Genomic DNA, 23,753 nt, shown 5'->3' with positions numbered 1-23,753 from the left:
ACAATTGCTGCTCGCCACAACTGCAAGCAATTATTCCACAAACACACATGGCCACTCATGATTGCTATGGTAGCACCTGATCCTTGGGTTAAGATGCCAGATTTTTGGTCAATGTGGCAATGGTCTCTTTTCCTATTTCTCGCTCTCTCCATTTCAAACCTACATAGGGACTATCTGGAGGCTTTGTGGCTTGCAGGTATAGGTTGCAGGTATAGGCATCTGTCCTATTGGAAGTGTTGCATATCGGTCCTAGTAAATCAAATTTTATTTGTCACATACACATGGTTAGCAGATGCTTGCAGATGCTTGTGCTTCTAGTTCCGACAATGCAGTAGTAACCAACGAGTAATCTAACCTAACAACTGCTACCTTATACACAAACACAAGTGTAAAGGGATAAAGAATATGTACATAAAGATATATGAATGAGTGATGGTACAGAACGGCATAGGCAAGATGCAGTAGATGGTATCGAGTACAGTACCCACCTGGGGGTGAGAGTAGTAAGTACACTTGTAATGAGTACTAAAGTTGACCTCATCTACCCAAGCTATGTTAATATAATAAATATAATAATATATGCCATTTAGCAGACGCTTTTATCCAAAGCGACTTACAGTCATGTGTGCATACATTCTACGTATGGGTGGTCCCGGGGATCGAACCCACTACCCTGGCGTTACAAGCGCCATGCTCTACCAACTGAGCTACAGAAGGACCTCTGCAACTCAAAAGAGTAAGTTGCGGTCACCAAAAACCATCCCTTTCTCTCTCTCGCTCCATAACCTTGAAAAGATGGGTTTATTTGTGGGGGAAAAACATCACGTATGTCCAGAAAATGCTGAGGGAACCTGCCAAATGGGAAACGACTGGGATGAATCACCGTTAGAAGTCATTTCCAGTAATATGCAGAGGCCCTTTTTTTCTTCACAGAGTAAGGTCTCCTTGGAGACGTGTAAACAGTGCCCTCATTCCCTGGCACCATAAAACGTTTGGCAGTGAAGTGTTCCCTTGCTTCTTGTCCTCCCGGAGTTCACTGAGGGCAGTAACCAGCGTTCTGGAGGTGATGCTGTGGCAATGCGAAATATGTTGACTCTCTCACTCAATGTAGTGCATGATACATTTTTTTCACTCTCAGGGGATACTGTACATGACTTGTGGGCTGACTTCATTACTTTTGCCCCGATAAAACCACATTATGTCTTTGGCGGAGGAGCTGGCAGCTGGATCCGAGGTGCCCAAAAGAAAAATGTATATACAAAACTGATGCAACGCTGGAAAAGTTGGCCAAAAGCCTCCAGAACCGGAAGATCAGGTCAATCCATGTCAGTACAGTAAGGAACAGTGTAACAGAAGCATAGTAAAAGCAGCATACTAAATATCTACAGTACAAAAATAGAATAATAGACCTAATAACTGGGTGTGATAATGGTGGAGCGACAGGCGCAACAGGCAGGCATTTCTATGTCGAGAGTACCACCCCCCCCCATCTCAAATTGAAAATTTCCACTCATAAAAACGTAATGACCATTTCTTTAATTCCGGAATTTGTAGGAGGCGCCAGAAGTGGGTTCCTTTCCTGCTGGACGGCGATCCCTATGACTAGCATGGGGTCAACGACAACACGGGGGCCAGTTGCTCCTTCCTGTCCCTCCAAACAGAGATCGCTCTGGGATATCTCACAGATCCCAACCCCAGTACACAGTACACACGAGTACTATATGTGCACACAAACACACCGACAAAGGCATGCACACACGGTCACAAAGAAAAACAGACATGTACTGTATGAACACGCCTGACACAGAGACAAGCAACTAGACAAAGAAACACACACAGGCCACTGTGCACACATACAAACATATAGAGCACATGCAAAAGTTCACATACACAACTTCTTTACACTGAAAAGCTAAATGGGAAGATCGAGGGCTCAAAGACAAAAATACAAAAATCGGGGGACAATGGCTGACTTGTGCAGGAAGACCAGACACGGCGAGCAGCTGTATACACACACCAGCAGTTTGTTTAAACTGAGTCCCAAATGGCAACCTATTCTCTATAGTTCACGCTCTGGTCAAACGTAGGGCACCATATATAGGGAACAGGGATGAAAACAAAGTCTCTTTTTTTGGAGACTTCCCATTGAGTGTAATTATTGCTTATATTCACAATTCTGACTCTTCCACTCATAATTGAACCCGATAAGATCAAACAACTTGATATATTTAGGAAATGAGCTCTAAAAACAAAGTGGGCAGATCCTGGTCAGTCATCAAAGCACACCGAGTGGATAACCAGTCCAGACAGAGAGTGGACCAGACTGGGATAAGAAGCACTAGGGTTTAATAGGCATAATCCTGCCAAATTACCCTCCTCACTGGTATAAGAGACCAATGAAAGCTGTGCTCATTGAAACACTGATTTCACTGAAGCTGTCATAACAGGGAAAAGTGACAAGTTTTACACACACCGGCCATGGGGGGGGAATAAAAAAATCAAAACATCTCAGCATTAGGCCACTAGGGAATAATGATACAAAACTTACACAACCACACAGTTACTAAACATCCTTCCAGAGTCCGGCATGAGGGAAGAAAGAGGAAAGACTGCTGGCTTGTGCCGAAACACGCCTCTCCTGACCCAATTTTATGATCCCCAGCAGACCCATCAAAAAGGACCACCTCCTTTCTCTCTCTTTTCCCACCCCTTCTCTGATTTTCTTTGACCTTCACATAGGACCCAGGAGAAGAGAATGTCACGTGTCTGTTGAGAGAAGACTGTGTTGCTCATTTTAGCGTCGGAGGTCAAATGCATGCTGATGAATTGCCACAAAATCAGGAAGTGCATATGTGAGTGGTGCAGCCAGTGGGGGTCAGCGACCCGCGGGTCATTTTTCTCCCTCTCCGTACCGTGAGGAGAACGCCCCGGCTCACACACACACACACCGGCTGGAATGTGCACACTTCAAAAGGTGTCCACAAATCAAGCTGCCATGCCAAGGACTCCACTCCGTGCCCCTCCGCTACTCTTCCCCTTACCTCTCCATCTCTCTGCCCTTCTCCAACCTGAGAACCTGGACTACGTTCATAGTTGTGCATGAAAGATGGTAGCTCATGGGCCCAGAGATGAAACTCCTTATTCTATAAGGTGCACTATCTGCTGGACTTTGCAATGCAGGCACATTCTCCATGCTCATTCACTCTGGTCGCACACTTCTTCTGCCTCAACTGCTGAGGAAAAGGAGTCAGAACTTGTAGTAGCCAGGTCAAGGGCAGGTCATTGCTTCCTTGTCATAGAATATATTTGGGGAGTGGCAGGTTGTTATAAGTAGATGCTCAGTAGACACCTTTTAATTATCATAATCATTATCAAAACTAGCAGATATACCTTGGTGCAAATGGACAGGGAGTTTTTCTTGGACTTGACTATTGTAGTGTTCAATAGCGCTTGAAGGAGAGCCCAATCTAAGAAATCCAGTCTCAACTTTACCAGAGGAGAGCCACAATCCGTCACGCTCTCTTATCTCGCTGTGTCACATGGGATCTCTTTATCATGCAGCCATGCAAAACACTATTCGTCTTCTCCGCCTAATTCACTCCAAAGTGATAAACTGCAAAGTCCACCCAGCACTTTGGTTAAATAAAGAGACACCGTAAGCAAGCACAGGTGTTTCGGTAAACACAGATAGTGGAGTTGAATTATGTCGAGTCCCAATCAGACATGTCTTATCTCTCTCAATCTATCATCCACAATCTCCACCGCTCTTTCTCAACTCCCTCTTTTACTCTGGTCCTATACATGTCTCTTCTTTAGGAGACCGTAGGCTATAGGAAACATTATAGGCAAAATCTCAAGACTAGGACTTTAAGAACAGATTAACAGAGTAGGAAGTAGTGTTGACATGATACCAGTACCAGGTTGGTTATTTGATACCATTTCAACAATATGTTATTATTTCGTTATGTTTTGAGGTACTACGGTAGTCTATTGATGTTAGCATCAACTGTGAGCTAACAAGGAAAGTTAACCTACAAAGCTGGAAGCTACCGATATTTTTCATTGTAAAGTGTTCTAGCCTGTAATGAACTTGTTTTGCAAACAGTAATTAACAGTTTCAACATTTCTACATGCCGTGTTGCATTATTCAAGTGTGTTCACTTCTGGGCAGCCTACGTGTGGAGCGAACATGATGTAGCCAAGACTCCCAGTAAGTGCAGTGGTTCCTCAGGACAGGCTAGAACAGCAATGAGTAGTGGAGCAGGAACGGTGCGCTCGCGCTATGAGGGGACATCGGCTGCGCCGTAGGACAGGCCTGATCCTCTCCCAATCTCACGACGTGAGATTTCACAGAAGTACCGAAAGTAACAAGTTCTAGTACCGAACCGTTTTTCATGTTCTAATACGAAAAAGTCCCGAAGTTTCGGTATACCGTGCAACACTAGTAAGAACAGGAAAATGACTTTAGCAGTGAAACGGGAAAAGACAGAAACCTGGCAGACAGACTGAAAGGGTGTAGGCAAAGGCACCAGGTTTAGCCACTGCTCTGACTAAACCTGGCGTCTCCATCGATCAACTAAAAGTACATGTTTGTCACACAAGGTGTAAATTAACGAGATCTACTGCACAGCCCTGATTAGTGGGATGCTAGCTTGCACAGCATCACAGTCAACCACAGATGGTGACATAAAAGGGCACCCCATGGCACTCTACAGTAAACACCATTCAATCTGGCTACACTATAAAAGGTTAAAAAGCTGGCACACACACACACAAAACACAAGAACGTGTAGGACCACACATATACAGCATACACAAATTATCTCTGCGTTCAACAGAGAAGTATGACGTGTTCTGACCGATGATCCTTGTCATCTATATGCAGACTTAGGAAGACCGAAAGCCCTCTAACATAGTGCCACTGGGCACAGATGTCAGTTCAACGTCTAGCTTTGATTTTACATTTGGTTGAGTTGTAAACTTTTGTGAATTCAAAAGTGTCACCATGTCATTGGATTTAGATATAATTTATTCGAAATGGGTGAAAGAAGAAATAAACCCCCAATATGTTGATGACTTGTTTCAAAATCCAATCACTTTTCCATGTTGATTCAACGACATCACATTGATGTTTTGGGGGGTTGAAATGTGGAAACCACGTTGATTCAACCAGTCTTTGACCAGTGGGGTGCCACTGTTTTCGGCGATCACAAAATTTGAATACGGGTTTCCATCTACCAGCTTCTTCAAGGAAGCAGGCGGCGGGGGGATGAGGGCAGCCGAGGGGGGAGGGGGTTGAAATATTTTCGGAGTTTAGTCATGGTGTTGGTGTCATTGGCCCTATGCTGTACTGCTTTCCAAGCAGTCTGGCACTCTCCCGTTCTACTCATTGATTTCATTTCCTTAGCACTTGCTTTGGATGTGGTTGTTTGATGCCTAGGTCTCGTACTCCACTTGAAGTGCAAAAATTGCTAAAGTATATCAAAAAGTAGAGAACAAACAACTAATAATGTTTGCCAGACGTTCCTTGAGAGGAATGGGGGAATGCGTTGAGAATGTGTAGCTTTGACTCAGTCTCAGTGGAGAGAAGAGAGATAATCTGGCAACCCCCATTAAATTAGTCTGAATGGAGATGGTAACGTGCATGCATGGTGAAATCCATAGATTAGGACCCAATGAATTCATTTCAATTCATTTAATTTCCTAATATGAGCCGAAACATGGGAAAATGTTTGAAATTGTTGCATGTTGCGTTTATATTTTTGTTAAATAGAATTATTATTTTTAAGTAACTGGTTCCACAGACTATTAAAACATTTTTAAAAGTTAAGATGCCCAAATAATAGGTGAATGAACACGAGACAAGTTGAGCAAACACATTTAACGTTGACAGAATTTTTGTCTGACTTCTCAAATTGGTGCCAAGTTTGGGCCAACTAAAAAGGTTAAATTCAACTAACACTAATAGAAAAGTTCAGTAAAGTAAAAAAGGCTGTTACTTAATAATAATTAGTTCAAACTATATATTTTTTTTTTACAGTGTATATTCAACTATCCACAAACATCCTGGGCTTAATCCACCCTTTGGTTCTGCGAGACCTATCAAACAAACAGACTACGCTGTTTGGAGTACATTAGTCCTATGATCTCATAGAGCCGACTGTTTGACAAAAGACCTTACAAGTAAAAGGTAAACAGTTTAATCAAGTGTGTCTGATAAAATTACAATGTTCTCTTCCGCTCTGCTGAATTAAAAAAGGTAGACGCCGCTAAATTACGTCGCCATGTGCAGCACTGCAGATAGAAAAGAGAGACGCAAGACTTGCAGAAATGTACCCACTACGCTGTTTATTTTCTGCATCTACGCCATATTACCGAGTCTACCTTTAACATGTAGAAAAAAAGTGAGTGGAATATCTCCGGCCTAGTGCCTAACACAAGCCATTCATTACAAGAGAGAGTCAATAACATTAGTATGGACTGAACGCCATCTAAACAGTAGGGACTTGCAGTAATCTCAGATTAAGACAAACTGTGACAGGCCACTGACAGATGTGCCTTCGAGCATTAACAGTGTTCCTCTTGGGCCACTCCTCTCTGCAAGCCCTTCATTCAACATCCCTGGCAGTGGCTCGCCATTGCTCGTCCTGTCGTAAATCACCTCCGTCTTCCTCTCCTCATCAACCAGGAGCTGGTGTTCTTTTATATCCAAGCCAAGGACACTTTCTCCCATTTATGGGTCCTGCAAGTACAAGGCATTGTGATGGGAACAGCCTCCCCCCTCCAACTCTGCCTTTGACTCTTGCACATTAGCGCCGTCATATACCCATGGTGCTGCCAAGTAAACACTCCCCTATGTTTATGTTGGACTTGGGCAACTTATCATATCCACTTCGATTTATGGTCCACGGAGTGACATGCGCTCACACCTTTATCAGAATGTGTGAATGTGGCAGGTCGGTCTGGCCTAGTCTAAGCCTGCCTCCTCTGGAGAGAGAACTCGACGACGGAGATGGGAAGAGAAAAGAGGGAGCGCGGGAGAAAAGGAGAGAGGCGGCTACTAAAGATACCCGGATAAGGAGTCACATTCTTGATGGCCCACCAGTTCCATCAGGCGGAGCTAGGATTTGCCTGTGTTTACTCAGAGAGGGGAACACACTCACTCGCAGCTGTGCTCCAAATAAACAAAATAGCCATATGAATTTAACAGAGGAGAAAACACATATCTAATCTGTACAAGTAACATCCATGCAAGACGGGTCCGTCCAGGGTCGGCTAGGGTGAGCCAATCCATAACTTGGGTTGAGGAATTTGCGCACGTAAACACATCACACAGCGTCTCCAGAAAAGACGATGCGCTAAGTAACAACTTATGGTACAGGGTTCAGTATCTGAACAAAAAGGGGTCCACTCTACATACATCCAAACACACACACACCAATTCAAGGAAATGCGCGCGCGCACACACAAACACACACACACACACCTCCGATTATTCCACATCTGTGGTGATGTCACAGTCATTTGGTTTCATTTCTTGCAGATGTGGTGGGAGGCAATCAAGCCTAATATACCGGCCTTGGCACTTAGCTCAGTGTGTGAGCGCGCGAGTGCTGGGGCGAGGTGGGTAGCCGAGCCATATAAAAGACAAAGCCACTGCAGTGGTGTTGATGGCTACGCCAGGACATCACTGTTATGAGAAAGCCTTGTGAGCATGCTGTGGTGGAAAGATGTCAGGCCCTCTTAATGCTCTCTGCTTGTATCGGTAGCATTAGCAACAGTGCTGGGCCTTGTTCAGGGCTGTTGAGAATCACTCTGTGGTGGGGATCAGAGCAAGCCACAATGCCTCAAAGTGATGGCCAATTAGGCCATGTGCTTGGTGAATGAGAGCGACCCAAAAAAGGAGAAGACAAAAATCCACGACACTCCAGATGTACAATGACTTCTGTCACATACATTATGGGAGGTGTAAATCTAGCAGAGAATAAGATTACTGAAAGACGACAAAGAGAAACAACATGTTTATCACGGGCGGGTGATCCTTCAGGACAGTCTGTCCCACAGATGTGGGGTTTTTGGCAGCCGCCTTTAAGTTCACGGAGCAGAAGCATCTTGGGTCTTGAAAGACGCTATACATAACCCATGTATTACTACCATTAGAAGAAAGCGAATAGAAAAAGGTTTGGGCTGATGCGTTTGATTGATCAATGGATTTCTCACAAAAACGTCACCCTTCCTCCTCATTGTCATTCATTTCATTGTTGTCAGCCAGTAGGTTTCTGGCAGGTCACGGTCCTCGAAATAAATGCTTTTGGGAGTTGACAAAGTAACAGGGGACAGCTACGAAAGGGACTTTTAAGTTACTGCATGGTGAATATATCTGTGTAACATATACACTCCGACGTCAATGGAGGACATAGGGCTGCAGAGTAAACAGTTGCAAAGAGGCCTGTACACACAGGGTCTCTCTCAGGTGTGTTGCAAGACAAAATTACACACCCTACCACGCTGTATAGATTATTGGATGACATCACCCCCCCCCCCCCCCCCCCAAGTGCCTCTGTTAATCATAATAGGCCCATCCTATGATTTACGGCTTGATGCGACTTTGCTTGTTGGTTTTGGAGGCATGTTTGCTGTAGGAAAAATATATAAATACATATATATTCATGGCCTCCATTTATTGGAACATGGGGAATGAGAGTGATGTTTATAACTGACTAGGCACTGTGGTGTGCCCTGCCAGTGTTCTAGGGCACATTATCTAACAGGGTTGCAAGTTTAGGCGAGGGGGATCGTCATGCATGCCAGAAGATGAAATCAACCATCAGACTGCCTAAGCCATCCTGAACACCGTCCTCACGTTGTTTCACAACAGTTCAACTGAGATGGCAGGTTACCACACTATAGACGTGCCATTAAAATGATGAACAATTTCAAACAGGATAACACTAAATCACGAGGGAAGGTGTTGATACTATCTAGACAGTCCATCTCAGTCTCACGTCATGACTAGGGCCATGTGTTTTGCGCAGTCATGTGATATGCCCAGATTTGTTTGTCTGTGGGTCAGATGGTCCAGCATCATCCTCAGCCAATTGCTTTCATGTCTAATTCTTATTTTTGGATGAGGCTTAAAATACAGGATAAAGTCACATGATTGTTTTGTGGAAGGAGGGGACTCATTATGATTACACGCCTTTCAATATCTCAATAGCTATACTTCTCATAGTCTTGCAGTAGACTATAGGGGGGGGGGTGACCCGACAGGAATCGTGCACCTAAACATCTGCTTCGTCACGAGAACTATGGAGCTGGAGCTGACGTCATGCAGTTCCAAACGCAGCTAGGAGAGTGGACAGGGCTTTCTCACAAAATGTTATTGGAATAGCCAAACTCTTTAACAACATGCATTGACAAGATCGGGTAGAGATGAAGGATTAATTGATGTCATTCATAGGAGGTCAAAATAAACATTTATGATAGAAAGAGGTGAGAAGTGAACAACAACATATGGAAGAGAACGACATATGGCATAAATAACCTTTATAGCAGAGAGAGAGAGACACGAGAGAGGAGAAGAGACAGCAGAACAGGGAGCACCTACGCTGCCTCCCGCAGAGGGTCAAACTCTCAGGATCGTATTGCAGTCATTTACCAACAAAGCAGCCGCTGGAGGAAGCCGTGCCCCCTCACAATAACACTGCAGCACCTGGACACCCACCCCCACTCACGCAGGAAACATGAGGTCAGCCCCCCCATTCACAGACAGGCCAAACACAATCCAGCTGCCTGCCACGCAGCCCCACACTCAATTGAAGGGTGCCTGGTTAGTGGCTAGTCTGGCTACCAGAGGAAGGCAGGAGGAAGAGGGAAATGGGGTTTGAGGATATAGGATACAGAAAGAAAAGCCTGCTTTGTAGGTAATGCTTGACATGTCCATTTCAGGACCACTTGTATGCTCAATACCTTTATTAGGTTTGGTTTTTTCTGGAAAACTAGTTGTTTTCTTATTGCCTCGGTAGCTTAACCAATATCTCTCACAGACCACAATAACAATTCCACTGAGAGTGTTTGAGAGTCAGCAAATAGACCGCAAAAAGGAACAACGACTGGAACCTTCCTCAACAGAGTTGGAGAAACAATTCAACATTGGAGTCTTTAGCGACCTGGAAAGCACTTGACTGTGGGTTGTCCGTCATCATTGTACTATGGGCTAGAAACCGTCAGCCCCCAAAACCCACCCACTAGCAATTCACTACACCCGCAATAACGTCTGCAAAATACGTGTATGTGACCAATACATTTGATTACAAGTCATTATGGTCCCACTGAAGTTTAAACATGACACCACTCCAAAACAAAGCACTACTAACCTTCAGCAAAACAGAGACCTCCAAGGAATGTGACCGTGGTCGCTTAAAATGCCATAGAGAGAAAAGAAGAGCGAGAGAGAGGCAAAACACATTATATACTCCATAAGCTGGGTCAAGGCAGGAATGCCAGACACTACATATTGCATAAAGGATGTTGGCTTTTATTGCCCTCTGAAAAAAAAAAAGTGACTGTAAAACCAACAGACTGGCCTTGTTGGCACAGCAGTACACTACAGATCACACAGCTCTTCATAGGAGGAAGTTGAGTTTATTTTTTATTCAACCTTTATTTAACTAGACATGTCAGTCAAGAACAAATTCTTATTTATAATCACGGCCTACCGGGGAACAGTGGATTAACTGCCTTGTTCAGGGGCAGAACGACAGATGTTTACCTCAGGGATTCGATCCAGTAACCGAAACACTCTAACCACTAGGCTACCTGCCACCCCAGTTGTGGTGTACAAGTGAGAGGAAGAGCGGTTTTATTTCAAAGTTGACACTGACATTGATTAGTGATGTGCAGTTCGCAAACAATTCCTTATTACGCACTCCTTCGGCTCAGTGGCCGTGCTCCGACCAACAGCTGTCTGTCATATATGTGCGCAGGGAAAAAGATTGTTGCATAAAGAAGAAAATACATGGGCCTCCTGAGTGTCGCGACAGACCCGGGTTCGATGCCAGGCTGTGTCACAACCGGCCGTGACCGAGAGTCCCATGGGGCGGCGCACAATTGACCCAGTGTCGTCTGGGTTAGGGGGGGGGGGGGGGGCTTTACTTGGCTCATCGCGCTCTAGCAACTCCTTGTGGCGGGCTGGGCGCCTGCAGGCTGACTTCGGTCATCAGTTGAATGGTGTTTCCTCTGACACATTGGTGCAGCTGGCTTCCGGGTTAAGCGGGCGCATGTTAAGAAGTGCGGTTTGGCAGGTCATGTTACGGAGGACGCATAACTCGACTTTTGCCTCTCCCAAGCCTGCTGGGGAGCTGCAGTGATGAGACGAGATCGTAATTGGATCGCAACGGGATATCACAAAATAGGGGAGAAAAGGGGGGGTGAAATACACACAAAAAAAGTAATACATTTATAGAACTGATAATTGATCACATGGTGGAAAAATGTATGCAATTAATTCATTATGGAATGTTATGATGGACACAGATTTGCAGAACCAAAACATACACACAGCCTTTGCGCAACAAATTCGAACTCGAGAACGAATCGTTGGGGTGCTGCAGTTCGCGAACGATATGGTGCCAATCACCCTCACGACAGTCAAGCAATGCATTCTGCCAAGAGTTGTTCAAAAGCGTCAAAAAATGATCTTATTTGTATGCCTAGCAATCAATAAATAACTGCGCTTTAAACAACGTCACAAATGACAACTCCAATATGCCCCTTATGATGAATGACATGCAGAATCATGACTCTTTCGAGTTTTCAGTTCATCGTTCACCGGTAGGGGGTCCTACAAGTCTGGGCATTACTGACTCGAATGAACAAAAATGAGTCAAAAATATGTTCTTTTGACTGAAGGAGTCAGTAAAAAGAGACGAACTTGCAATCACTACTAAAGATTCTTATAAATAAAGTAGTCAAAGGTTTTGTATTCGGTCCCACTTTCGTAGCATGCAATGCTTACATCAAGCTTGTGACTACAAACTTGTTGGATGTATTTGCAGTTTGTTTTGGTTTTGGTGCCCAAGAGAAATGAATAGTAAATCATGTATTGTGTTATTTTGGAGTTACAAATCAGTCAAATCTTACGCCTGATTCTGTTAGTTTTCCACCACAAATTCTTCGGCCACCCCCCCTTCATGTTTCTGTTTTTCCCTGCTTTTTCAGGTTTGGTTGTTCTAAGTCCACAACCATGCTTAAACCACATCAGGAGACCAGTTTTGAGGTCTGGAAAAATCTAAAGACACTGTGGGTGTAGTTACCCTTTAATTTAACTGTGCACCATCCTGAGACCATTTGGTTAGTGATGTTACTGTAACGCTCATGATGCGGTTGCGGATTTCGCAAAACAAAATGGCCACTGGAGTGATACAAACAATCATATCATTCTGCCAGGTAGGCATAGGCTACTTTGTAGTTAACATTTAATTGAGAAGGTTTTTGGGAACCTTTCCATCTACCAGAAGAGGTTGTCTTACATTAGCATCATGGCTAATGGCTACACAAAGTGGTAGACAAATGTGCAAATTCAGACAAGGGGATTCCTGTGCCGTTGCCGCTTCAGAAAGTTGACGGGAAAATATGAATTACTGATGCATTTTCTTCAGGTCTTATGATAATCTTTGGCATATTAACACTTTTTCTAATACACTTAGTTGATATCCTATGTTCAATAAATGTTTTAATATTGTTGAGTTGCGTTTTAATGTCTTGATTCTGTGATTCCGTCCGTGTTCTCCGCAGCACTGAATTAATAAGGCCCTAGAGGGGGTCAAAGATCATATCCCCATATTGGTAACGGTGAGAGGTAAGCATGTCTTTGGGGGTATGATCTTTGACCTTCTGACTTTCATAAGTGACAATGTGATGCTACGGAAAAACGAAGAGCATCAATGTAGAAAGTAATCTAATTCCCATCCAATCTAATTTCATAAATCAAATGTAATTTAATATAGATCAACGAGTACTATTATTTATATCCATGTTTATGAAACAAGCTTTGTATTTGATCTATTGAATCTAAGGTTTTTGCGTAAGATTTAGTGGTAAGATACTTACTTCCATCCTCGTTTATGAATCAAGCGTATTTTCTTATTTAACATCATTTATGAAGACATACACTACAATACCAAAAGGTATGTGGACACATGCTCTTCAAACATCTCATTCCGAAACCATGGGCATTAATATGGAGCTGACCCCCCTTTTGCTGCTATTACAGCCTCCACTCTTCTGGGAAGGCTTTCCACTAGAATTTGGAACATTGCTAGGGGTGGACTTGCTTCCATTCAACCTTAAGATCATTAGTGAGGTTGGGAACTGATGTTGGGCGATTCGGCCTGGCTCGCAATCAGAATTCCAATTTATCCAAAAGGTGTTTGATGGGTTTAGGTCAGGGCTCTGTGCAGGCCAGTAAAGTTCTTCCACACCAATCTCAACAAACCATTTCTGCATGGACCTCGCTTTGTGAACGGAGGCATTGTCATGCTGAAACCGGAAAGGGCCTTCCCCAAACTGTTGCCACAAAGTTGGAAGTACAGAATCATCTAGAATGTTGTTGTATGCTGTAGCCTTAAGATTTCCCTTCATTGGAACTAAGCGGCCAAGCCCGAACCATGAAAAACATCCGCAGACCATTACTCCCCTCCCACTTAACTTTACAGTAAACATCTGCATTGCGACAGGTAGCGTACTTCTGGTAGATGGTGAAGTGTGATTCATCACTCCAGAGAACGCGTTTCGACAGCTCCTGAGTCCAATGTGGGCGAGCTTTACACCACTCCAGCTGATGCTTGGCATTGCTCATGGTGATCTTAGGCTAGTGTGAGGCTGCTCGACCATGGAAACCCATTTCATGAAGCTCCCGACGAACAGTTATTATGCTGGCTTTGCTTCCAGAGGCAGTGTGGAACTCTGTAGTGAGTGGTACAACTGAGGACAGGCGATTCTTATGCATTAAGCGCTTCAGCACTCAGTGGTCCCGTTCTGTGAGCTTGTATGGCCTACCACTTCGCGGCTGAGCCATTGTTGCACCTAGAATAGCAGCACTTACAGTTGACCGGGGCTGCACTAGCAGGGCAGAAATTTGACAAACTGACTTGTTGGAAAGGGGGCATTCTACGACAGCACCACATTGAAAGTCAATGAGCTCTACAGTAAGGCCATTCTACAGCCAATGTTTGTCTATGGAGATTGCATGGCTGTGTGCTCGATTTTATACACCTGTCAGCAATGGGTGTGGCTGAAATAGCCAAATCCACTAATTTGAAGGGGTGTCCACATACTTTTGTATATACAGTGTAATTGGAATGGTGCCGATTTATAAATTAGATTGGGCATCTGTTATACTGTACCAACACACCCAGACGAGGAGCTCCTTTAAAGAACACTGTAGTTTGTCAGACCTCTGACATTTTAGTGAAAGAGGTGAAGGGTGCGTTCCTCAGCAAAGGCAAGGTGACGCAACAACCAATGGGGGAACTTTGCTGGTTCACGCTCGGTTCATAGCAAAACTTAGGTTGGTCCCTAAGTATACCTGGGGCCAACCTAAATGATGCCGCCGATGGAATTAGAGTCACCACCCTCTTTCAATCCGTAGATGGATATTGAGAATAAAAATACATACGAAGAAAACGATATATACACGGGACAAGACAAAACAGACGTCCAACTGCTACACCATCTTGGAACCGAGACATTAGCCCAAACAAAGCACACCCTATTTTAAAGTTGATACATACGCATCCAGGTATACTTATGTTTGTGAGTCAACTTATTTGAATGACATTTTATATGTTATTAACAGTGTGCTCCACTTGAAGTAGAAATTGAAAATAAAATCATTTACTTGAAACAAACTACAAGAAGTGTGTTAACTGCTAAACAACTGCAATAATGGTTGCTTTGGTTGTCAACAGCCTTGTGGCTATTGTAGTCTTTTGAGTGTAGAAAAACAGGGATCTCTAAAGATGTCCCAGGTGGGGCAGGAGGCAGGAAGCATGGAAGGGAGAACCAACTGCACAGGCAGGCACCTTACCTAGTCGGTCTGGAACCCACAGTATGCGTGGTAACACAGCTATTTTAAGGGTATGATTTATCTTCCCTTTCTCGCCCAATGTAACATGTGTGAAACGGCAACAGATGAGACAGCAACATTCCCAGGTTTTCCTGCTTATTCCATACGGATTCCAGATGTTTTCTAACCAGGATTTCAGGAAAACCAGGGAATTTGGGGAAAGTTCAACCCTAAATATGGCTAGCATTTACAGTACTATGCAACTATGAAAATTCACATAACTCAAAACACAGCAACATACCCATCCCAAACACATGGCCACATCCCATTTCTTCTTGCCACTGAGAACTGCTCAGCCTTGGGGACTGACCACCGAGTCAATGAGGAGGGAACTACTCAGCTACCTACCTGCATCAGTGCCAGGATGCCCCAGGCATGCTAGTCTTGATGACAGCTAGTCTTGATGTCACCTTTCCTACTATACTTATAAAAGGAGATGCTTGTATTCCTTTAGGTGGGAGCTATTGACCGGTTGTTGCTTTAGAAATGTGAAAAGTATAAATTTCATATTGAAATTGACATATCATTAGTCAAAAGATCCCATTCTATGAGGCTCTTATGCTTGACACGTGAAAACAAAAGCCTACATGCTGTTATGGCATTACTTAATAACTCCCTTTGTTGCATTGCCCAGCAGAAAGCTAACATTTAAGTATAGTATAGTCTCAATTTCCAGTTGTTCTCAGGTTACTTAGTGCCAGTAGTATAATATGAACAAAACTGCTACAAAGTAGGCCATTTCTAAATTGTCTGATGATCCTTTCTTCCTGTCCTGACATGGACTATACGCATTACTGTATCTATCATTCATTCATAATCCCGGAGCACTGCTGAATTTATTTTCATTAGCCTCACCTTGCAAATTAAAAAAAGTTAAAAACTGAACAGTTCAAATTAAAAAGTATTTACTTCAATAAATGCACATTAGACCTACATTACTGACGTCAGGCTAAAATGCGTAATTGAATGGGATTCAAAATAACACAAACGAATGATTAAAAAGAAAGAATGCACATGATTCATTGATGAAAACCAAAGAATAAGAAACGTGTGTGTAGGCCAACTCTAGATTTTACGTAGGTCTACCCAAGAATAGTGGCGATAGGATGGCGAAAAGTTTGCAATTCATTCTTGAAGGTAGAATGGGTGATTGCGCTTACCCGAAGTTATATCTGCTGTTGAATGCACCTTTGCGATTTGACAATCGAAGCCCACCTCTCGCGCTGTGTCACCAGACATTCAAATGATGAGAATTGCAGCCGGTATACCGGTCGCTACTCCAGTGGGCAGATTATTATACTGTACAACTTTTCCCGTTCCTTTTCCACTGCACCCTACTCAGACCTCTAACTGTACAATGCTGAAGAGTGACAGAGTTCACCGGCTCTACTGTCTATGAGGAAGTTAGTGTTGAGTCACAAGACCCCGCCCCGATATTGGAGAAAAATCTCCTCCTTCTGACTTCGAACCTTCGGACTGTGCTGCGCTTTGGTCATGTACTGTGGGCCAGGGATGGGAAATGGCGGCCTCCCAAAATAAGTCGGGGAGAGTAAGAATAGTAGAATACACAAGGTGCAATTCCTAAATTTGGTTATGCCTTAGCAGTTTTTCTATTGTTATGTCAGTCACTGACAGTCACTCAAGTAGCCCATAGTCTAGACAGCTATCCAAACGTGTATTAATAACGGTTGAATTGCTGACCAGGACCCCCATTGATCTGCTTTGTCACTCTCACTCAGATATATTAAATGTGGGTACACAGAGCCGCTGCTGCCCTTCCTGATAAATGTAGATGTTTTGTGGCCCCCACCGGCATCAAGGTTGCCCATCCATTATGTAGGCCATATTATAGTAGCCCTTCCTCAGTGGGGCCTACCCCCCCCCCCCCCCGCATTGGCCTAGTTTACATCAAATTTGAACTCCAGACTGTTTGCTCCAATGTCACGTGACACCACATGAATAGACATGTAGTGTTGATGGATTTGCCTACATTTGCATACATATATAATTTAGGCAACTATTGAGCGAAGAAGTTGATTGACATTGATAAAGTTGTTTTTGCTGATAACAAAATATATTCACACCTTACACAGATGCAAGTTCTCCCAAAAATAACTTCATGTAAATGGTGATTTGATTGAAATCTAGTCTTGAGCTGATATCATTATTTTGCTAGACACACATGACAAGTAGGTGGGGATAACAGACAACATGTAGGCCTGGGTTATACACAACACTGACAATCAAACTTGCACAACAATATGGACAATAAGCCTACTGCTGTATTGTGTTGGTGTTATGGACTTGAATTGCCATAGCGTAGAGTTCATCCAATGTTGTCAACAAGTGCATAATTGGCCCTGGGGGGATTGGTATTGCTTTCATATCCTTTGGTCATTCTTTCATTACGTTTTCTGTTGTTGTAAATTTATTGATAGATTTTACACGTGTTAAACTGAAACGTATATGTGTGGATGTATTTTTGTGACCAGTATCAGTACTTTCTCTTATTTTCCCAAAACTGCACAGCTGTTCTTTCTCTTAACTCAGGCATGATCTATCTGGCGCACTTTGCCCCAATATGGGTAATTATCTCACTTCCTGTTTCGCTTCGTCTTCTGTTCTCCTCTTTTTCTCATTTGTCTCATCTTGACGATATGAGTCAACAAGAGGGAGCGTTCTCAATATAAATGTCAGCAGCTGTACAGTATGTCCTTGGGTTAGAAATGAAATACTCACCTTCAATACTCACCTGAGTAGAAGTGCTGCTCTAGGATCAGTTTGGCCTTTTAGATAATAATGAATACGACTATAAGGACACGAAGGTACCTGATCCTAAGATCAGCACGTCTAGAAGCTTTTTCTATACACTCCCTAGAACAGTGGAGAGGTTAATCCAAGTGTTATAGAACATGATGTTGACACATGCATCCCCCCTTGCACCATGGTATTGTTCTGGTCTGAACAGGCGTGTTTTGATCGTCACATTTTATTTAGACTACACGGAGACAAGTGCCTAGGCTAGTGCTAGCAGATCACCATTTCGTGTGGTTCTGCACTCAGCCCAAACCCCCTTTACATAACTAGGCATAAGTGCCAACTGGGTGCCAACAGTACCAGTTCACTGAGGACAAGAAAAAGATGGACGCGATAAAATAAATCTATGTTTTCAAATAATAATAAAAAAAGGAATAAGGAAATAGTTTTGAGCACTGCTTTGATTATTCTTAAAAGCAACTTTTAAAAGAGAGGGTTTTGAGTGCTGCCTCGAAATCATCAAAGTACATAAATGGAGAACAAGATTGTGTAGTTTGGAAAAGTATCTGGGTGGATATGGTCTTGACATTGAAGCAAGGAAAAAGAGGACTGAGCATGTCCCCATTCTCATCGACGGGGCTGCAGTGGAGCAGGTTGAGAGCTTCAAGTTCCTTGGTGTCCACATCACCAACCAACTAACATGGTCCAAGCACACCATGACAGTTACGAAACGGGAACGACAAAACCTATTCCCGCTCAGGTGACTGAAAAGATTTGGCATGGGTCCTCAGATCCGCAAAAGGTTCAACAGCTGCACCATCGAGAGCATCCTGACTGGTTGCATCACTGCCTGGTATGGCAACTGCTCAGGCCTCCGACCACAAGGCACTACAGAGGGTAGTGTGAACGGCCCAGTACATCACTTGGGCCACGCTTCCTGCCATCCAGGACCTCTATACCAGGTGGTGTCAGAGAAAGGCAATGAAAATTGTCAAAGAACCCAGCCACCCTAGTCATAGACTGTTCTCTCTGCTACCACATGGCAAGCGGTACCGTAGCGCCAAGTCTAGGTCCAAGAGGCTTCTAAACAGCTTCTACCTCCCAACCCATAAGACTTCTGAACATCTAGTCAAATGTCAACCCAGACTATTCACATTGCCCCCCCTTCCTCCCCTCTCCACACCACTGCCACTCTCTATTGTAATCTATGCATAGTCACTTTAATTAACACTACCAACATGTACATACTACCTCAACTAACCGGTGCCCCGCACATTGACTCTATACCGGCACCCCCCTGTAGATATTGTTATTGTTTTACTGCTCCTCTTTAATTATTTGTTACTGTTAACTCTTATTCTTATCCGTATGTTTTGGAACTGCACTGTCGGTTAGGGGCTTGTAAGCATTTCACTGTAAAGTCTACACCTGTTGTATTCGGCGCATGTGACTAATACAATTAGATTAGATTTGATTATGTTACTGTTAGATTCAGTGTAATATATTTAATGTGGTAAAGAAGACACGCATGTGATGTAAACCATATCAGAAATCCTATTCATATTTTGCAACCTGCGTCATGGGTTGCAAAACGTTATGGAGAGAACTATTGTGTCTCATTTCTTAAAGGGATGAGGGTTGACAAACAAGGATTCTTCACGTTTCCTACGACATGTGAGACTCCTCAGTCTCCACGGTTCAAAGGCAAGACAATTGGAAGAGTGTGGTCTCTGATACTGTCAGGACCTCTCAACACCTCATTCCCCCTAATTATAAAATCTTATTTAACACATCAGTCCTGCACAACAAATTAGAGAATAGAAGCCGCTCTATTCACACAGGGAAAAAGTGATCTTCTTCCTAGAGATGTTGAGATCCATATTATACCCCAACAGAGAACAACTCTCTGTCTCGATTTTGGAAAACAAGCACAGAGGTTAATTGAAACCCTATGACTAGAGATATAAGTATGATACATTGATACATTTCCTGGTGGCGGGGGGGAGGGGGGGGGGTTGCCAGTGCTGATGGTAAAAATATGGAGTAAGTTTGCAATCGGAGGCTGGCATTTATCTCAGGTACCACCAATAGTACCGCCACTGTGCCCTTGAGCAAGGTATTATCCCCCAAACTGCTCCAGGGATGTTGCTTTGACCCCGTTCTGCACCCAGCCTGTCGTGTTTGTGTGTGTGGGGGGGTGTCGGGTTGAGAACCGTCACAGCAAAAATAACACGAGTGCCAATTTTCCAGTACTGTCAGGACACATTTTGACCTTTGATGTAGATTTAGAGTCTTAGATTCAATTTAGAATCAGATTTGGATGCGGTTCGAAATGCCGACCTGGTATGACCTGTTATGAGTTTAGCCAGGTGACTGTCATGTAATGTGCCAAATAAAACGTCACGAAAAATAAAATGTTCATTTCTGAAGGGTGTTGTCGCATCTGCCAAGCGAGTTAGCCATAATGGGTCACCATAGGCTAGAGTAGCTATCTATACACCACGTCTAAGACCACATGTATTTGACCACGTCTAAGAAGTGGTGGTTTCTTGTCCAAACGCAATATCCAATTGGTTGCTTGTCCAAAAATTAAATGTAGGGCTATGCATACCTAGAAGACAATAAGAGAACCCCAGGCCTAGAGCTCACAGCAAGCCTGAGATGAACTGTCTTAATTAACCTCAGGATTGCAGACATATTTTGGAGACTTACAACATCCACCACCCACTCTACCTCACTCTGAGGCTCCATAATAAAACAGGTAATCCACGAACATAGACCACAACCTCAAGCAGAGCAATTCAGCAGCAGACTTAACAGTTAATTGTAGACGATTTACGTTTTATAGGAATTTTGCGGTCTGAGAGGGAATCACGTTCAGGGGTGCACACTCTGTTGCTGGCTCTCGAGGAACAGAGGGGGAGAAGGGGAGAAAAGACAGGAAGAATGCTACGTCTCACACTATTATGTCTTGGAGGCTGGGTCTCCTCGTAGAAACTTAATGTAATTGCACTGGGAAAATACTGTGGTCTTGGTTGGGGGACTAAAATGTTAAACTCCTAACCTGGTCCCAGATCTGTTTGGGTTGTTTGGCCACCAATGACCATAGAAGCCCGCTAGACAGCACAAACAGATCTGGAACCACACTTGTTATGACTCACAATCTTCATTCTACTATTTACCCCTTACAATAAGTGCTGATTAGTCAGAATCTACGCAGACATTATTTAACCCGTAAATCCTGAAGTGCTGTCTGTGTTTTGGTAATTAGACTCATGTTAGTGGGCTAGTATATCACAGCGGCCCCGAGGCGGACCCCTAACAGTAGGGTCATTAGAGATGAAAATGAAAAACAAGTGGGTGACATAATGTGGAAACACTGAACCAATTCAGAGGTTTCTTCATCACCCGCAGAATATTCTGCTCGCTGGGCAAATCTTATACATATTAAACACATTTTCTGTGGTCATTGGGGACAGAGCACAGAGAGTGCGACCCAGAAAAAAAATGGTTTGTGGAATAGTGCAATATCCCTCTTCCTTCTTGAGCTTTTTCCACAACATTCCCAAAGCGAGAGTTTACGTGAGATTAGGGATTAGGGACCTGGGGCAACTGTGGCTTTGCCTGGTCTCTCCTTGGATTACTGTATCAGGAAGTGGAGCGAGAGAGAGCGGTGTTCCCCAAGGAGGTGTTGTGACCCCCTTATCCTCTCCATGGAATGCTGTGGTCATGAAACCATGTCACTGAGGAGAAGAGCATGCTTTCGTTGCACGTGACAGTATATGGAATGTATGAAAAATAACTATTTTTGTGCGAGAGAGATGGGGAGTGTGTCATTTCCGACATGGTTCTGGTTCATGCACTTGGCCCCACATGTTTTGACATAAAGTACCAGTCAAAAGTTTGGACAAACCTACTCATTCAAGGGTTTTTCTTTATTTGTACTATTTTCTACATTGAAGAATAATAGTGAAGACACCAAAACGATCAAATAACACATATGGATTCATGTAGTAACCAAATAAGTGTTAAACAAATCAAAATATATTTTATGTTTGAGATTCTTCAAGTAGTCACACTTTGTCTTGATGACAGCTTTGCACACTCTTGGCATTCTCTCAACCGGCTTCATGAGGTAGTCACCTGGAATGCATTTTAATTAACAGGTGTGCCTTAAACGTTAATTTGTGGAATTTATTTTGAGCCAATCACTGGTGTTGTGACAAGGTAGGGGTAATATACAGAATATAGCCCTATTTGGTAAAAGACCAAGTCCATATTACAGCAAGAACAGCTCAAATAAGGAAAGAAAAATGACAGTCCATCATTACTTTAAGACATGACAGTCAGTCAATCCGGAAAAGGACCACCACAGGAAAGGAAGACCCAGAGTTACCTCTGCTGCAGAAGATACGTTCATTAGAGTTAACTGCACCTCAGATTGCAGCCCAAATAAATGCTTCACAGAGTTCAAGTAACAGATACATCTCAAAATCAACTGTTCAGAAGAGACTGCGTAAATCAGGCCTTAATGGTTGAATTTCTGCAAAGAAATCATTACTAAAATACAACTATCAAGAAGAGACTTGTTTGAGCCAAGAGACACGAGCAATCAACATTAGACCGGTGGAAATCTGTCCTTTGGTCTTTGTGAGACGCAGAGTAGGTGAACGGATGATCTCCGCATGTGTGGTTCCCACCGTGATGCATGGAGGAGGAGGTGCAATGGTGTGGGGGTGCTTTGCTGGTGACACTGTCAGTGATTTATTTAGAATTCAAGGCACACTTAACCAGCATGTGTAACGGTTTTCTTGTGGTGAAGGAGAGGCGGACCAAACCGCAGCGTGGTTTCTATTCATGGTACTTTAATAAAGCAACTACACATGAACAAACTAACAAAACAAGAAACGTGAAAACCTAAACAGCCCTATCTGGTGCAAACACAGGGACAGGAACAATCACCCACAAACACACAGTGAAACCCAGGCCGCCTAAGTATGATTCTCAATCAGAGACAACTAAGGACACCTGCCTCTCATGGAGAACCATACTAGGCCGAAACATAGAAATACCCAAATCATAGAAAAACAAACATAGACTGCCCACCCCAACTCACGCCCTGACCATACTAAATAATGACAAAACAAAGGAAATAACGGTCAGAACGTGACAGCATGGCTACCACAGCATTCTGCAGCGATATGCCATCCCATCTGGTTTAGCTTAGTGGGACTATCATTTGTTTTTCAACAGGACAATGACCCAACACACCTCCAGGATGTGTAAAGACTACTTGACCAAGAAGGAGGATGATGGTGCTGCATCAGATTACCTGGCCTCCACAATCACCCGACCTCGACCCAATTGAGATTGTTTGGGATGAGTTGGACGAAAAGGCAGCCAACAAGTGCTCAGCATATGTGGGATCTCCTTCAAGAGTGTTGGAAAAGCATTCCTCGTGAAGCTGGTTGAGAGAATGCCAAGAGTGTGCAAAGATGTCAGTAATATTATTCCACAATGTAGGAATAGTAAAAATAAAGAAACACACTTGAATGAGTAGGTGTGGCCAAACTTTTGACTGGTACTGTATATTACCTATTTTCCCATGTTTCCCACATCATAAACAGAAACATGGCCAGAGAGTAAAAATGAGAGGAGACAGATCCACTCAGGTGTCTATCAACAAAGCCATGTGTCACTGATGTTTATCACTGAGGTTATTTGAAACCATTAACTTGGATATGAACCATAATAGGGGTCTGGTCCCCAGCAGGAAACATAAAGAACTCATGTTGGAAAAACACAAACATATTATATGTTAGTGTTAAACAACTTCTTTGGCAAAGGCAGGCCTTCATTACAGTGACCA

At 43.4% G+C, this 23,753-nt stretch overlaps 1 protein-coding gene across 1 annotated transcript in view; it reads right to left on the bottom strand.

Annotated features, from left to right (window-relative positions):
- LOC124005856 (four and a half LIM domains protein 3-like) overlaps positions 1–16,539 on the bottom strand; it is a 41,600-nt gene extending 25,061 nt beyond the window's left edge. The window contains exon 1 of the mRNA XM_046315482.1: positions 16,288–16,539. Within this exon, the coding sequence (XP_046171438.1) occupies positions 16,288–16,366 (79 nt within the window). The 5' untranslated portion in view covers positions 16,367–16,539. The remainder of the gene's footprint in view (positions 1–16,287) is intronic.
- Positions 16,540–23,753: the final 7,214 nt, after the last annotated feature.

The sequence above is a fragment of the Oncorhynchus gorbuscha genome, linkage group LG19 (assembly GCF_021184085.1).
Source record: "Oncorhynchus gorbuscha isolate QuinsamMale2020 ecotype Even-year linkage group LG19, OgorEven_v1.0, whole genome shotgun sequence".
NCBI classification, from domain to species: Eukaryota; Metazoa; Chordata; class Actinopteri; order Salmoniformes; family Salmonidae; genus Oncorhynchus; species Oncorhynchus gorbuscha.
The sequence above is the reverse complement of the archived record's forward strand: the minus strand, read 5'-3'. Positions and strand labels throughout refer to the sequence as shown.